Source organism: Mastigoproctus giganteus, chromosome 4 (assembly GCF_048544385.1).
Source record: "Mastigoproctus giganteus isolate SK-2022 chromosome 4, ASM4854438v1, whole genome shotgun sequence".
Classification (NCBI taxonomy): domain Eukaryota; kingdom Metazoa; phylum Arthropoda; class Arachnida; order Uropygi; family Thelyphonidae; genus Mastigoproctus; species Mastigoproctus giganteus.
This window is the reverse complement of record NC_143578.1, coordinates 112,311,820-112,323,891: the sequence shown is the minus strand read 5'-3', so window position 1 is coordinate 112,323,891 and position 12,072 is coordinate 112,311,820. Positions and strand designations below refer to the sequence as shown.

General features: G+C 37.2%; 1 protein-coding gene across 5 annotated transcripts in view; it reads right to left on the bottom strand.

Annotated features, from left to right (window-relative positions):
• The window catches only part of Tnpo (transportin 1), a 563,147-nt gene that overhangs the window by 393,472 nt on the left and 157,603 nt on the right, over positions 1 to 12,072 (bottom strand). For 4 of the 5 annotated variants that reach the window (XM_090372882.1, XM_090372886.1, XM_090372885.1 and 1 more), the window contains one exon: positions 1,956 to 2,066. In XM_090372882.1, the coding sequence (XP_090229008.1) occupies positions 1,956 to 2,066 (111 nt within the window). The remainder of the gene's footprint in view (positions 1 to 1,955; positions 2,067 to 12,072) is intronic. The other variant, XM_090372884.1, reaches the window with a different exon arrangement.

Sequence of the window (12,072 nt, the reverse complement as noted above, 5' to 3'; positions counted from 1 at the left end):
ACCAACATGGGTGTCAGTTTTAGATCCGTCCATGCAGATTGGCATGTACTCTGCATGCTGGGTTCTCAATGCGGCATGAATTTGCAGTATGTTCTGTTGGGATAAGGTGTGTTTCTCCAACGATGTGAGTGATAGGTCGCACAGTGGTATGTGATACATCCAAAGTGGAGCTGTCCAAAAAGTAGTAGGCTGTATCATGCTAAGGTCAATTTGCCAGTCACTGAGCAGGGAACACAGTCTTATCCCTGTTGATGGGTTTTTAGATGTATAGGCTCTGTAAAGATTCTCCCATTTGGGCGAGAAAAGTCCATTCTGAGTAGGGTTGTCTAGTTGCCCTTTACCCTTTGCTGTGTAGTTTAACAGAAGCATTTCTCTGCATAGATTTAAAGAGGTTTCAGTTGCTTCGGCATATAAGCTCTCAACTGGCGATGTACGGAATGCCCCTAGTGCAAGCCAGAGAGAACTGTGGTGTACGGGATCAAGCCAACGTAAGGCACTTGGTCTAGCAGAGCTGTAGACCACAGAGCCGTAGTCTACACGTGACTGTATTAATGCATGATACAAATGCAGTAGTGTGTAACGGTGGGCTCCCCATGCTGTGCCAGATAGTACTCTTAAGATGTTTAGCTTCTTAAGGCAAGTAATCTGGAGCTCTTTTATAGGTTCAAGAAAGATAAGTTTTTGGTCTAGAACCACACCAAGAAAGCGGACACTGCGAACCACTCAGATCATTTGATTTTCTAGGTGAAGTTCTGGGTCTGGATGTAGGTTACGCTTCCTACAGAAGTGTATCCCAACAGTCTTTTGTGGTGAGAGGCGAAGACCATTGTTTTGGGACCATTTTACAACTTTGTTGATGGCACCTTGCAACTGTCTTTCGCCCTTCTGTTGTTACGTACCATCCGGGAGAGCCTTCACTCACCTCTAGCATCGACCGAGCCGTGGTGGGCCAACACCTTGCCGGCAGTGCGTGGATTTTCCCTCCTCTGACTACTTTCGGTAGGTACTAACCACGGCTGACCATGTGCACCCCCCCACCAGCCGTGCCATTTTGGATATGCTCTGACTCAGTCATCTGGCCATTACAATTTGGCCTGTGTCAAACTCACTTAAGTCCGTTGCCTTTCCCATCTGAAGAACAAGAGTAACACTGATTAACAGAGCTCAGTATTGGGTGTTTTGTTTTTTATACCTACAGTTGCTTCAATTTGCATAAAGACTCGCTGGTCATAATGTTTTGACTCATCAGTGTAATATTCATATTGCTGATTTTATAGCGTTCATTAGCAGTTACTAATTGCTGGAGAGACTTGCATCTTGTAAAGATCAACACAACATACCCATTCAATTCATCAGGTAGACTGCAAATAACTTTCCCACAACAGGCCGAGTAAAGAATAAATACCAATACCATTCCCACAACCATTACATAAGGGATCAATATACTTTCCTCCAACCATTACATAAGGGATCAATATGATTTTCACTTTTCACCTTTGTATCAGCATCCGTAATTATACCTCTTCCTTCCTTCATTTATCCATTTTACCTTGTTTTTTGAAGCAACCTCCCTCTTATGTAATTTCCTGTACATCTACAGAACATCAAGTCAAATCTTAACAATTACCTTCTATCTTCTCAACACTTGGCCTTTATGTGCTACTCAAATTCTACAGGTTCAAATAATCTTTTTTTGCTTTGGGGATTAACATTATATATAAAAAAAAAAAAAACACAGTCTCTAGGTCATATCACTTCTGGAAGTAAATGATACCCATCTTTTTACATGGGTTGTAAAAACAAGTATAAATAACTTTAGAATTTAAAAAAGGAATTTTATCACAGCAATGATTTTGTTCTATTTATTTACTTATTTCATTTAAAAATAAAAAAGTAAAACAAATTTATATTCTAAAATTGTTAATTTTAACATAAAAAAAGGTATAATGTCTCACCACCTCAGCATTATCATCCATGTGTTTTTGGCTATGTGTTTTTGACTTATGGAAGCGAGGCCTAATATCTTCTTCACGGTCAGGAATCATTTCATCTTCCTCAACATCTCCCTATAGAAAAAAGCATAACATTGCAATTAATTCTATTGCTAAACAAAAAGAGATATAACATCTGTATGAAAAAAATATGCAACCCTGAAAACCAAAACGTTTTCTATAGTCATCTCCCATAATACACATTACTGCAACACTAATAATATGTGACACTGATAAAATACAATTTCTTGAATAATATTTAAGTCTACTGAGCTTCTAACAAAGACTCAGCTGGAGGCAAACCACCTAAAAAATTTACACTGGCACACATTATTTTTACTTCTACTAATTCATCAACTGACTACAGTCACTTTTTATGCATAGATTCCAAAAATAATTCTTTAAATTTCATTATCACATCATAATTTCTACATATACAAGTCTTTGTGTTTACCCATTCCATATATACAGGTCTTGTGTTTACCCATAATACATATATCTATTTCATTAACTACAATTATTGTAGTAACTTATTATTCTGTTATTACTGCACTAATTACAATTCAGGAAGCACACAGACTATTCTGTTGTATTACTTTTGTTATGAAGAAATGGCAATTGTCAACATTGCTATTTCAAACAGAAAAAAAACATACTTCTATCATGCAGCTAATACAACACATATGTAGAGCCTAAGTTTTGTGCGATCACCAATCATGCAACCAAAGTACAACAAATATTGTACAAAAAGAAAGTCTTACCAAACATTTGGTAAGACTGTGTTTCTGTGTTTTGCTGAACATTGGCTCGTTAAAATGTTCAAGCAGAAGCAAAGGAAGTGAAGTGTCGGAATCACCCTAACAATTTCTGTGGACAGTCATCTATAGAAAGATTATCTCTCTACCTGCAAATAATGTTTGCATGTGCTCATAAATGGCAGTAAAACAGCAGAGTGTTAATCGTGTTCAACACATGCCTATACGAATCGCACCTCTCTTTCAATAACGGAAAAAACAGTTGTTACTGTGAATATGTGTATACGTATTGCATAGTTTGTTTCTTCTGTGTTTCGCTTAGCATTGTATTGTTAAAATACTTAGGCTGTTGTTGTTATTTGGTTTTTAGGAGCATTAGCAACTAAGGCCATATTGCTCCGAGGATATGCGGTGGTCAATCCCTGACCTTCCCGCATCCTCCGTATTTGGTGATGACGGGCTCGAACCCCAGTCTAATCAAGAAGTGTGTGTGCTACGCACTTTTGCTCCTTCCCACCTGGCTACGGAGGTGCCTAATGCTTAGGCAGAAGCAAAGAAAGTGTCTGAATCACCCTGACAGTTTCTGCTTATGTGTGTGGGCAGTTTACAACAAAAACTCAGAGGAACAATACTTACATTATAAGCAAACATGCATATCCTTTGTATTTTGTTTGCAAGACTGGTGATCAGGACAAAAATCTGGGGATGTGACTAACTGGGATAAAAGCAAAACTTTAAAAGTATGCCTTTTGGTGTGGTGAGAACCACCCTAACGATTGCTATTCCTGCATGACAAAAATATCGGGGATGTCCAGAAAGAAGTACAGTAACAAATATCCTAACATATCATATACAATAAGGTCTGTTCCACATAATGAAGCCTGCAATACCAGATCCCCCAAAATCATGAGATAAAAGGAAGCAGTGCTGAATATAGATCCTCATGTTACATATTTGCTGCACCATCCAACTCAACAGATTTTGACCCAACCAGATAATTATAATGTACCACACTTAATGAAGCAAGAAGAGTTGAATATTTAGCTTGTGATTTAACCTTATCTGAAGAGCAAGCAAAACACTTTGGTTCTGGATTACAGTATTAGAAGTTACCTGAAACAGAAAATAAAATTACAGTATTTTGAAAACATCACAAGTGTTTTCAAAATATTTCATTATGAAAGACCACTGTATGTACAGATATTAGTGGTCTTATGAATGTGCTGAGCATTGAACAAAATCCTAATTAAAGTGGTATATTAACCAAAGGGGCTTAAAGGGGAACAGGTATCCAGTGTGTTATCAGACACTCAGCCTAAAACACTGATGGATCCAATATCTCTCTATTACAGAAGATTTAGGAGAAGTCCGGTTGGCCTGCCTCCCTAAAATCCACTCATGCACACCTTCTCGATGGTAAGCCCTGTTACGTCACTTAGGTGGCAATGAACGTGTAGAGTGGTTCTCTTCAAGACGCCTGGTCAGCGTGAAGAGGAAAAGACCAAACCCTCCAGCACATGAAAGCACAACGAAACAAATGGCCCTCAGTCCCCAGCAGCTTTCACTCTCCCTCTTACGGCAGCGAGAGGATCAGAGTGGAAGCAGAGGGTGCTAAGAATCTCTGGGTACGACCAGGCTGCCATGCACGGAAACTGAACCTGGCCTGTTATAACGTAAGAACACTCATTGGTGAAGACAGGATATTAGAGATGGAAAAGGAATTGGAAAATGTGAATTGGAATATCATCGGTTTGGCTGAAACAAGAAGAAGAAATGAATCACTTATAAGTTTATCAAGTGGAAATCTGCTGTACACCAATGGAAACAGTGAAAGGAGTGAAGGTGGAGTTGGGTTTCTGGTCCATAAAGATTTTAAAAACAACATTTTGGAATTTAAAAGTACATCACCAAGAGTGTCAAGACTAATATTCAAGATTTCTAAGAGATACAAGCTAAAGATTATAATGATTTATGCACCAACATCGAGCCATGATAATGAAGAGGTTGAAGAAATGTATACCGAAATTGAGAGTCTTCTAGATGAGCATAAAACCCACTGCACTATTATTATGGGAGACTTCAATGCTAAGGTTGGAAAAAGACAAAACAGCGCAGAAAGGGGAACAATAGGAAATTTTGGAATTGGTGAAAGAAATGAAAGAGGTGAAAGACTTGTGGAATTTGCAGAATCTCAAGGATTGTCAGTAATGAACACTTTTTTCAAGAAAAGGGTGAACAGAAAGTGGACATGGAAGAGTCCAAATGGATTAACTACTAATGAAATCGACTTCATCCTCACTAACAGAAGATATATTGTGAATGATGTTACTGTCCTGAACAAGGTAAATGTTGGAAGTGATCACAGAATGGTAAGATGTACACTTGATATAGATGTAGGAAAGGAAAGGAAAAAACTGACTCGAGTAAATAATACAAAGGTCTTTGAGATAACAGAAGAGGAGAAAAAGCAGTATGTACTGGAACTTAAGAACAAGTATGAGCTTCTGCAGACTGCTGAGGACCAAGGTATCGACGAGGAATATCACAACTTTTTGAAAGTGATAAAGCCCAAGAAACCTATAGGGAAAAAGAAATCCAAAGAAGAAAAAATTAGTCAAGAAACACTTGTCATGATGAACCGAAGACGACAAATGAAAAGCAAGAAAAACACTGACAGGGAGAAAATTGAGTATACTGAGTTATGCAAAGCCATTAGAAAGAGACTCAGAGAGGACATAAGAAGATTTAACACAAGAAAAGTAGAACAAGCATTAAGAGAAAACAAAGGAATTAAATCAGCAGCCATGAGCAGTAATACAGAAAGACAAATGATATTGAAACTGAAGAATAGCAATGGTGTACTTATAAACAGCAGAGAAGGCATAATTCAAATAGCAGAAGACTACTATAGAGAATTATACAAGGAGCAGGGGAATGATGCCAGCAGTGGGGAAGATGGATTGCAAAGTAGCAACACATACGACATACCCAATATTCTTCCTGATGAGGTAGAACATGCATTGAAGAAAATGAAGAATCAGAAAGCCCCGGGGGAAGATGAAGTTACTGTAGAGTTGTTAAAATTGGGAGGAAGAGACATAACACAAAAACTGGCAAGGCTCTTCACAAAGTGCATTAGAAAAGGTGTGACACCTAAGCAGTGGAATAATGCAATCATAGTTTTGCTGCATAAGAAAGGAGATAAATCAGAAATTGGAAATTATAGACCAATTGGCTTGTTATCCCACATCTACAAGTTGTTCACAAGGGTCATTACTAACAGATTAGAAAGAATACTTGATGAGAATCAACCGAAAGAGCAAGCTGACTTTAGGACAGGATTCTCAACTATGGATCACCTTCATGTAATATCACAGCTAATGGAGAAAGCAAATGAATATAAAACACCATTATGCCTGGCATTTGTGGATTATGAAAAGGCATTTGACTCCATACAGCATAAGGCAATGTTTCGGGCACTGGAAAGACAAGGCATTGATACCCCATATATTATGATTTTGAAGAAAATATATGAGAGTGCTACCTCCTTTATTAGACTAGACAAAGACAGTAGGAAATTTAAAATCAAGAAAGGAGTTCGACAAGGAGACACAATATCTCCGAAGCTGTTTACTGCTGCCCTTGAGGAAGCTTTCAGAAGATTAGACTGGTCGCAGAAAGGAGTCAATGTGAACGGAGAGTACCTAAACCATTTACGATTTGCAGATGACATTGTGGTCATTAGCCACGATCCCAACGAATTAGAGGAAAATCTTAATCAGTTATGCACAGCTAGTAAGGATTTTGGACTAAAGATGAATATGGCTAAAACAAAAGTAATGATGAACAAGTATGCCACAGAAAGGGAAATAATGATTGAAGGAGCAGTAATTGAAAAGGTGGAGTCATATACTTATCTGGGACAAGTCATTAGCTGTAATAATGATAAATGGCTGGAAGTCAAGAGAAGAATAAATTTTGGATGGATAGCATTCAGAAAATATAGTCCCATACTGAAGAGCAATATCCCAGTTTGTCTGAAACGTAAAATAATGAATCAATGTATACTCCCCACCAAGACTTATGGAAGTGAAACTTGGGCACTCACCAAAAGAATGGAAGAGAAGCTGAGAACTACACAGCGAAGAATGGAACGAATCATATTGGGAATCAGACTGTTAGATAAGAAGAGAAACACATGGATTAGGCAACAAACTCAAGTAAAGGACATTCTGATCAAAACTAAAGAACTAAAATGGTCTTGGGCAGGACACATAGCTCGAAGACATGATGACAGATGGACTAAGAAAATAACAGAATGGTATCCAAGAGGAGCTAGAAGAAAACCTGGAAGACAAAGGCGGAGATGGATAGATGAAATTCATGAGTTTCTGGGTAGTAAATGGATGGCCAGTGCTCAAAACAGAAGGAACTGGAAAGTTGCTGGAGAGGCCTTCAATCCTGCAGTGGATTGAAAATGGCTGATGATGATGATGATGATGATTAACCAAAACCTAAAGATTAAGTTTAAAAGTACTTTTGTTGCACAATGGAAATGCATCCCCATCAGTTCCTCTACTTAATGCTGTTGGCTTGAACAAAGAATACGAAATGATATCCAAGGTCCAGAGTGCAATAAAGAACATAACTTTGCTTTAAATGTCTGTGGTGACCTTCAAGTAATTGAATTACTCACTGTTCTGTGAGGTTTCACAAAATAATGTTGTTTTCTATGTTTATGGGACAGTCAAGCAACAGAAAAACATTATATTGTGCTGTAGTAGGAAAAGAAGGAAGAATTTTTACCAGAACGAAACAATACAAATTACAGTCAAACCTTGTTAATACAAATTTCAAGAGACCTAAATTTTCACGTTTTGTAATAATGATGTTTGTAGTAACAAGGTACTCCAAAAGTGCCAAATTTTAACCTCCCCCCCTTTTTTTGGGCATATACTATATATCTAAGAATAATAATAAATAATATCAAAAATAAATGAAAAAATAAATTAATTAAATTAATAAAAACAAAAGCCTTGTCTAACAATACAGTAACAGGAATAACACACTTTTTAAAGATTTTATTTTATTTATAAGATAAACTAAGAGAAAAGCAATTAACGGAAATTAAAATATTGTACAGTATACATTTTGATGATATATACAACATTTTAGTATCATAGTAAAAAGAATTACAATCTTAATATAAAAGGAGACATACAAACCATTAACCTTTTGATAAAGTAATCTAATTTAAAGACAGAATCCAATGTTGTTTGCACAGTTACTGTCCTGGAAGCATTGTTAACCACAGCACAGACATTATCAAATGCAATAGTTGTTTCTTTATCAACATTACAGCAGGCGAAAAAAAAAAAAATTCTATTATGCTCAATGCATTTGGGGCACCTTTTTTTGGATGTGTGTGTGTGTGTGTGTGTGTGTGTGTGTGTGTGTGTGTGTGTGTGTGTGTGTGTGTGTGTGTGTGTGTGTGTGTGTTTCTTCACTTTTGCTGGTAACAAAAACATCATTGTTTTGCTTGGTACTCAGCAGCTCTTCTGTGTTGAGTTGCTGTGGTAGAAACTTCATCATCCACCTTCACAAATTTTTCAAATTCGCCAACAAAAATCCATATGCTCCTTTAAATTCCCCCATTCCTCAATGTTGCTAGCACATTCGTCAACCGGACCAATATTTTCGATGATGTTCTCTCCAAAGCTACTCTGAGGCAGTTGATTATTACATCGGTGCAATACTGTCCCAAGTAATAACAGGATTACAGATAGCATCCAAAACATTCCAATTTGGCTACAAATTGTTCCCTCCTATGTTGTGGATCAAATACTTCATCAGGAAAGGTTCTACGTGCTCTCTTGTGGTTAGAAATAATGCCTTGATCCAGTGGCTGTATAAAACTAGCGGTAATGGGAGGTAAAAACAACAGCTATATATATGAAAACTTAAGTGTCTCAGCAGAATGTGTTGTACAATAATCTAGAATCATCAAAATGTTCCTTTTTTTCTGAAGCCATTCTTCTGTCCACTTTGATAACCAAGAATGAAATATTTTGACCATAAGCCAAGCATGTCTATTGGCCTCATAATCATGGAAGTTGGTTCCTTTGCCTCATATTTTTTAAGAATGGACCATACAGAACACAACCAGTCTGTAGCCTCTTCTTTGTTGACTAATCCAGACTTGCCACAAACATTTTGCGAAACCAAGTTATTCCTGTTTTTAAAACTTTGGAGCCAGCCACTGCTGCATTTGAAGTCACTACTTCTATGTTGCTGAGCTAGATAATTTCCCTTTTCTTGTAAAATCGAACCTGATATTGGCAAATTAGATGAACTCATTTTTTGGTACCACTCGAAAAGTTTTGTTTCGAGCTAGATGAAAAAAACCTTGTTTGTTGGATGAAAAAATGGGGTTTGGGGGGGGATGCCTTGCTATCTACTCCCGAGAACAACTAACTCAGCCAAAGAGTGAAAAAAGCCCATAAAGGTTCCTCGTGTCATCAGTGGGATTCAAACCAGGGCCTTTTCCAACCAGTGTGGGGAGGACAGTGATGATACTACTGTGCTACCAGCACAGACCATTTGCAATGTCCGTTATATAATTTTCAGTTTACATTTACATTTTGGCTCATAACATTTTGGTTTACATTTTGGCTCATAACACTGCTAGAGGAGATCTAATATTTCTAATATCTAATTAACAAACTTTAAATTAAAAGACACAAGTTGCAAAAATGACAGCTCAGATAAAATGACACAGAAAATAGATTATACTGTAGTAAAAGACTCTTTGAACTGGCATACCACATGCAACTGACCTTGTCCCGTTAAGAGCAAGGGAGTGTGTGTAAACAACTTAGAAAAAATGTTTTTATTCTTTTCTTAATTTAACAGCTCATCCTTCACAATGATGTTTTTCAGAGTGCACTTAAGTTGTAGCTACCATAAACTGGTTTTTGTTTACACAAAAGTAAATTCTAACAAGTCAGTGCAGTGCTATCCTTCAGGAAGGTTTGTTTGTTTGTTATTTGGAGCATTAGCAACTAAGGCTATATTGCTCCGGGGATATGCAATGGTCATTCCATGATCTTTCCGCATCCTCCATATTTGGTGGTGACGGGCTCGACCCCCGGTCTAATCAAGAAGTGTGTGCTAAGCACTGCTGCTCCTGCCCACCTGGCTACGGCGGTGCCCCTTCAGGAAGCAGGGATAGTCAGTAGCCAGAAGCAATAATCAGACAACTGTACCAAGATTTATATTAAACATATAAAATAAAAATATTTATTTCTCACAGGGTGAAAAACAAACCTTGTAATACGTATTAACCAAATTTTGTAATAAACAAATATATTTACACAGAAAAAGCTATCCTTTCACAGGGGAATGATATGTGCTTCTTATAGACAAGTACTTTTTATAAGCAGAGCTTGTATTAATGAGACTTTACTGTATGTTCCACTGTTCGAACCAAAATGTGAGTATTGCATTGAGGTCTGGGGCCTCATTTTAGGAAGGATGTGGAGATGCTGTAACGAGTACAGAGAAGGGGCAATGAGGTTGATGAGGGGGAACAAAGGGATGCATTTACCAAGATAGGTTTCAGTTCCGCAAATCGCAGCATCTGGAGACCAGGCACCTCAAGGCAATCTGATTGAGGTGATTAAGGCTCTGAATGAATTGAGCAAGCTCAATGCTGATGGTATCTCTCTTGCTCAGACTACACAGGGAGTCACAAATTCAAGCTGCGAGGAAGGATGGTTGAAAACAGATGAGCAGAAGTTTGTCTTTAGCAAGTGGGTCGTTGATTGTTGGAACAAACTTCCATCTGTTGTTGTAGAAGTTGATAGTTTAAATAAATTCAAGGAAGAACTAGAAAACTATTGGGAGGGAATGAATAGGTTAAACGGTAGGTGTGTTGGTTTTTTTTTTTTTTTTTGCCTGATCCTGTATACAGCTTGCTTTCTTGCAACATTTGATAACAGTAATGCTAAAAATGGGTTCTTTTTTCCCCCTTTGCATATAAAGCTTGAATTAATGAAAAATTTTGTCAAGACTGGATAAGGAAGGAAGTACAATCTGCTACGTAAGGGATGCGTTCCTAATTTAACAGAGGCAAAACTGAAAAAAAGAATTTAACTGGACCTCAAAAATAAAGGAACTCTTCAAAGATGATGTATTTGAAACAAAGCTTACAAGTTACAGTAGAGTAGCTTGGCAATTATCTAAAGCAGTTGCAGATGAATTTCTTGGGAGAAGGAAAGAAGATATTTATGTATCTCAGGTGTCAACTTTACTGCGATGTTTTAAAGGTAGGAGCTGCCAAAGTTCTTTGAAAATTCATTTTGTTCACTTCCATTTTGGTTTTTTCCCTCAAAATTGGGAGATGCATGTGACAAGCATGGATAATGCTTTCATCAGGACATATTCACGATGGAAAAAAGTATCAAGGGTGCTGAGATACTGCTATATGGGAGATTAATGCTTGTTTCTTAAGAAGAGAAAGCAAAATGGACTATATGAAAAATTTTCTGAGTGGCAAACATTTTTCTGAGGAATAGAATGTATGTATGTAGGTCATTATATGTTTCAATAAAGTATTTTAAAATGAATAAGGTCCATTATATTTAAAACTAGTTGTTCATTAAGATAACTTTCTAAAAAGTATATTCATCAGTGGAAACATGATAGAGCATAATTTTGGTATATTTGGAATCATTTGGATATTTTTGGAATCAGTAGATAATTTCTTTCAGAATTGTAACTTTTGCTCACTAGAGATAAAAATTTCTTGTTTGTTTGTTGGGTGGCCAGTGTTATTCTACTTTTCGCAGGTTTAGAATAATAAAATTTCATGGAAGCAGAATAAAAACAACAGATGGTTGTTCTTCTTGAGGCGTAATGACATAGAGCTGCAATAGCCATATTCTGCCTGCTCATACGCCACTGAAAGAAAGATATATCAGGATTAACCAGAACTGACTCCATGAGTGAATTCAAATAACTGAAAAATTCAGTCATGCATTCAATTTGATAGTGTAAGGTCAATGACAATATGTTTCCCAATTAAAAAGATGGGCTGTATATACACTGGAAGTATCTTTGCCCACAAGAAAAAATGATGTGTCAGTTGAGGTAAACCAAACCACGTTCTGGCAAGAACAACCAACTTACTGTTGATTCTTTGAAAAACAGCCAAGTGTATGCTCATATATATGCACAATTACATATATATGAGCAAATTGATGACGAGAAAGTAGGAAAGAATTGCCACATTACTGGTTTAAGCTGCTTCCCACTTCACCAAACAA